This window comes from Mastigoproctus giganteus, chromosome 4 (assembly GCF_048544385.1).
Source record: "Mastigoproctus giganteus isolate SK-2022 chromosome 4, ASM4854438v1, whole genome shotgun sequence".
Classification (NCBI taxonomy): domain Eukaryota; kingdom Metazoa; phylum Arthropoda; class Arachnida; order Uropygi; family Thelyphonidae; genus Mastigoproctus; species Mastigoproctus giganteus.
Genome location: NC_143578.1, coordinates 145,437,664 through 145,443,663, shown reverse-complemented (window position 1 = coordinate 145,443,663; position 6,000 = coordinate 145,437,664). Strand labels below are relative to the sequence as shown.

General features: G+C 37.1%; 1 protein-coding gene across 1 annotated transcript in view; it reads right to left on the bottom strand.

Moving 5' to 3' along the window:
* Positions 1-1,847: 1,847 nt before the first annotated feature.
* Pif1 (Pif1 DNA helicase) overlaps positions 1,848-6,000 on the bottom strand; it is a 162,902-nt gene continuing 158,749 nt past the window's right edge. The window contains exon 9 of the mRNA XM_090372378.1: positions 1,848-2,045. Coding sequence (XP_090228504.1) covers positions 1,848-2,045 — 198 coding nt within the window. The remainder of the gene's footprint in view (positions 2,046-6,000) is intronic.

The window sequence follows — 6,000 nt, the reverse complement described above, 5'->3', positions numbered from 1 at the left end:
ATTACCTAAGAAAGGGACTTCCATATAACTGTTTGTCACTTGAAGCAGATTATGATGCAAGTTACAAAGAGGAAAGGAAGCATCTATGGATGGAATTAATAAATGGTCACAAGAATGTTATAGCAATTGTGCGAAAGGAGCTGTAACGAAAAAAAAACAATTTCCAATGGTAAATGCTAAGGGTAAACAGCGGGCAACTTGGTTTAATCTTAATCTCCATACAGCTTATCTTTTGAAAGTACATGGTTCATTTTTTGCAAAGCTGAGGGAATTGGGAATCACTGAGAGCACTATGTACTTGTAGTCTCCCAGAAGATTGGAAACATCTTTTTTATGAATGTGTTGAGTATTGTGATTTGAGGGGAAAATTAATCAAAGAAACTCCTAATCTCCATTCCTTTAGTCCTGGATACAAACAATTGTTAGTTGGTACAAAAGATTTTTACCCATTTCAGAAGTTTGTGGTCCAACTATTCAGAAGGAGGATCTTAGTGCAATTAGAGGAGTATAAGCCAGATGCTGAATGATTGCAGGATGATTGGTATTGTTCTGATTATAGGTAGGAGTCTATCCTCTGAACACTACAACTTATAAATAATCTCAAGATGCATCCTACATGTATAACTTCAATGTATCATTGTGCAGTTATTGTTCTGATCGATCTAAATGGCTGATAATGTCATTTCTACAGCAGAACTTCCACTGTTCCGATCGGCCAAAATGTCCAATTATGCCATTTCTGCAGGAATTACAGGTTCATGGTGCCTGCCTATCAGTATTCATGGAGCATAATCCTTCAGCCGAAATGACTCATTTTATGATTTCTGGAGGAATTACAGGCTCATGGAGTGTTTGTCTGTATTCGTGGAACACATTACTTCAGCTGTTAAGAATTGTGATACTATACTACGAACATCAGATTGATAGTACCTGCATAAACCTTCAGCTATGGAGACCTGAGATACAATGATATCAATGTCAGTAATGGCAGGTCGTACAAGGTAATACAAAGCAGTTGTTGAGGAGGCTCGTATTAGAGAAATTGGGGCTCCAGTGGACAGATTATACGACCATAATGAGCTTGCTAGATGGTGTTGTGGTTGCTTCTTGATGGATGAACTGTGCTGCTGTGGTGTTATTGTGGTTCCAGGGACTGTATGTAGACTGACTGAAGTATTAATTTTAACTGCTGCACTGTTGAGACTGCTTAAGCTTGAGAACACAGTTGACTTCTTCATTGTGACCACAATCTGGCTAAGACTTCTCCTACCTGAATTGGAAGGAGAAGCTAGAGTTTGTGAACTTCCAGGTGTACAAATTGCATTTAAATGTAATGAAAAAGTGTTATCGAAGCGTGTTGTATTAGTAACTTTAACAGACTCTAGAACTGCTTACAGATTACAATACCTGTAATGTATAAGCAGGTCTGACAGTAAAACTGCACCTTTTTTTTTTATGTAAACTTCACAACAACCTTTTTTGTACAGTAACAAAACATAACGTTTCTAAAGTTATTCAAGTTTTATACCAAGTCATTATATCATAAATATTAAAAATAAAGATGCATTGTAATATTCTCTATCAAATTAATCATTAAATTAAAAACTTGTCTATTATGAAACCCACTAAGAATAGTCACACAGCTATCTCTGGATGTTCAATATGCAGTACAAATCAAAATCAGAAAAGTGTTATTAGAGGTATTTAATTTCAATTTATGAGTATCACACAGAAAGCATAAAATATTACACACTCCAAAGTCATTAAAGAAAACAGCAATAACATGATTTTGATGAGTGAAAATTTCATCTTTATATCAAAACAAAGTAAAATGATTAAGAATTTTTTCAAAGTTTATAAAGTGGCTTCTCACTTCGGAACATTTCATAAAACTTAAGAACTTCTGAATTAGCTCGTATGCAGCTGCGATTGAAATCTACAACTCTTAATCCTTGCAGACTTTTAGCTCTTGAGAGGGCCACATAAGCTTGACCACTTTCAAATGCACGGGACAATGAGAGTTCCACACAGTCCAAAGTCATTCCCTTAAGATGAAAATAATATTATTACATATTATATAAGATTCATTAAAGAAATAAGGTCATCTAATTTACTGTCTATTCAAAAATGTGTTAATAAATATGAATGACATTGTTTAAATAGCAATCTAATGGTTTTCTGATGTGCTTTAATTAAGATGGCAGCACTGCAAGTGGAAGTGTAATGGTGAAATAATAATATTATTCCGCAAGAGCACAATGTTATTATCAAATTGTTCTTTCTACTATGGCAGTGAAACAATGTGCTTGCACTGGGCAGACTGGCACAGAATATCAATAAGGCATTTTTAGAGACAAAAATCTGATGATAATTCATTGCTCTTGCAAAGAATAAACATGTTTTCACTAAGTTACAAACTTCTGCTAGGAGAAATAACAACTTCCATGGTTGTCATCTTATAGAAGACATCTCAAACAACTAATATACATCATTAGCATTAGCAAGGGCACATGATGCAAGAAAGAAAGCTTATATAGCATCAGCCAAAAAAAAAAAAAAAAAAACCCTTATTTCCCCCATCCCCTCACTCCAAATGTTTGTCAAGTTCTGCCTTGAATCTATTTAAGTCATCAACTTCTACAACGACAGATGGAAGTTTGCTCCAGCAATCAACCACCCGCTGGCTAAAGGCAAACTTACACACATTTTTCCTACAACCGTCTTTCCTCAATTTGAATTTATGCCCTCTCAGGTGATTATTCTGAGCAAGAGGAAGAATCCCATCAGCATACCATTCAAGGCTTTATACACCTCAATCAGATCACCTCGCAGGTTCCTAGTCTCCAGACACTGTAATTTGCAAAACTTAAGCCTTTCTTCGTATGAGCAACCCTTTGTTCTGTTCACTATCTTGTTGCCCTTCTCTGTACTCGTTCCAACAGCTCTACATCCTTCTTAAAATGAGGCCTCCAGCCCTGTATACACTACTCAAGGTGTGGCCTGACCATTGCCTTATACAAGGGAATAATCACCTCCTTATCCCTGCTAGAAAAATTCCTGTATATCATTGACAAGACCATGAGCTACTCTTGCAGACATCTGCACAGCTCAGAAAACTGCCTGCACAATTACCCCCAGGTCCTTTTCATTCTCTACCACTGTCAGTGTGGTACCACACAGTTGATACGTTACTCTGGGATTACTGCTTCCTATATGTAGTACTTTACATTTGTCAATGTTAAACTTCATTTGCCACTGCTCAGCCCATCCGCTCAACTCTTCTAGATCCTGCTGTAGCAGTGTACTGTCATTAGTGTCATTAATAACCCTGCCAACCTTCGTATCATCTGCAAACTTGGACGTTAAGCTGATATACCATCATCAATATCATTTATAAATACAGAAAACAACAATGGACCCAACACTGAACCCTGAGGGGACTCCGCTAATAACATTAGTCCATGAACAGCAGTGTCCATTAATTAGACATTGATTAGCAGGAGAAGACAGAGAGTGTCTATTGATTACTTTCTATCTTTTCCCACTCAACCATCCCTTTATCCATAGCAGTAATTTGCCTCCAATGCCACACTGCTCCAATTTGTGCAGCAGTCTTCCATGTGCAACAGTATAAAAGGCCTTTCTAAGATACAAATATATGATATCAAAGTTATTCTTTGCATTCAGTTCCTTTGCAACTACATCATAGTATCCAATCAAATTAGTCAGACAAGACTACCTCTTAACAAACCCATGCTCTGTCCAAGCTATAACTAAAGTCTTGTCAAGATGGTCTTGCAATGCTTCTTTAACCAGTGCCTCCATTAATTTCCCTGGAACAGAAGTTAAACTAACAGGTCTGTAATTACCTGTCTCCCCCATTGTGGATTGGGGTGACATTTCCACATCTCCAGTCCATGGGTACCTCCCCTAAGTCCAGGGAAGCTCTCATAATTATGGCTAAGGGTTTGCTTACTTCCTGTGCTGCCTCCCTTAATATAACTGGATAAATTCCATCCACCCAAGGTGCCTTTCTTATGTTTATCTTCAACAATTTCTCCTCCATATTACTCTCAGTTATTACAAGATTATCTAGCTTACTAGATAATCTTGAATACACCTCTGGCATTCCTTTCCCTGAATAACTCCTCATTTGTGAATGTAGATGCAAAATATTTATTTAGTTTGTTAGCTACCTGAGCAGGATCATCAACAGTTGAACCATCGATATCACATGGACCAATCTGATTCATCCCCTTCCTTCTAGAGTTTACATAAGTAAAGAACTCACTGTTTTTCTTTGCATCCTTTGCCAAAAGATTTCTCATAATCTGCCTTCGCCTGCCTAACCTCCTTTGTAACTTGGTTACAGACCAGCCTATATCTATCATAGACTTCTGTGTCACATGTTAATTTATATGTATCCCATGCATTTTTCTTCTCTGTCACATGTCTAATTAGTTCATCCGACATCCATTTAGGCCTAAATCTTGAACAATATTTCTTTGTTTGTATGAAAAGCCTAGTAGCTTCCAAGATTAATTCTTTGAATGCTTCCCATTTTGAATTTGCTGTGGGTAACATCATCAGTTGGTCCCACTGTATAGAATTTAAATACTGTGTCAGACCACCGTAGTTACCTTTACAAAAGCAAAAACCTTCCCTTTACCCTTGATGGTAGTTACTTCTTTGAGTAAATCCCACTTCAGCACACTGATCACTGCCACCTAGTGGTTCCTTTATCTGCAGATTCTTGATGCATGAAGAATCACTACTGATAATCAGATCAAGAGTATTACTCCCTCTAGTTGCCTCCCGAACATCCTGCTGTAGAAAACAATCATCCAATAAATCCACAAAAGTCTTACTAGTGTGTGAGTGACCAACCCACAAATTCCAGTCAATATCTGGGAAATTAAAATCCCCCATTATAAGACACTCTGATTTACTGAGCCACTCTATTTCTCTGCACAATTGCTCATTATACTCATCAGATTCATTTGGCCTATAACACCCACCTACTCTCATTTTTCCTTTCCCAGTGCTTATGTCACACCAAACAGACTCAACATTGCATTGTCCACCAACATCACTTGGATGCACTTCATTAGATTTTATGTGTTTCTTAACTAACAGCATAACCCCCTCCTTCCTTTCTGTCCTGTCCTGTCTATCCTTTCTGTACACATTTACTCCCCAAATTCCAGTTCTGCACTGCTTATGTCTGTGTGACACCATGTCTCTGATATCCCAACAATATCTGCCTTTGATTTCTTGACTAGCACTTCAAGCTCATCGAAATTATTAACTATACTCCTAGCATTGGTGTACATGCAAGTATACATGCACCTGTTTCTACTCTTAGTTACCCTAACACAGCCCATGTATTTACTTGTTCTACTATGACTTCCAGCAGTCCTGGAAATCCCCATTGCCTTGCTTTCCAAGCTGCTGCTAAATTGCATTTAGCAGCAGCTTGGAAAGTCATATCGCAATTACAGCAGTTCAGCAACGCTAGACAGGGAACAGACAAATCAGTTATCCAGTTTGGCACTCGTCTGAAAAATTTGTGCAGAGCAGCTTTCAAAATTGGAGCCGTGACCAGCACGAATAAGCAATTATTGCTTTAGTAAAAATATAAAGAAAGTTTCACTAATGTTCTTTAAGTATGTTAATAAGTATTAAAAAGCTAAAGGTAATGTCTGAAGCAGAAAAAGTTAATGATTACTGGTGCTCTGAGAGCATAGCAACAGGTATTATGTTTTTCTATTTTACTCAGTAATGCTGAATTATTATTATGAACTATGTTATTATTATTTATTTATGCGTAGCAACAAGTAGGAATATGTAATAAAGTAAGGGAGTTATATATTTTGGCTTAAGAATATAAGCTAGTCTTGACTGAAGAAAATTAGTAAGAAAAATTGAAGTTTAAACTTAGATCAGTAGATCTATAAATGTTCAAAGATTATATACTAGTTACTGCTTGTCGCTAGCCTA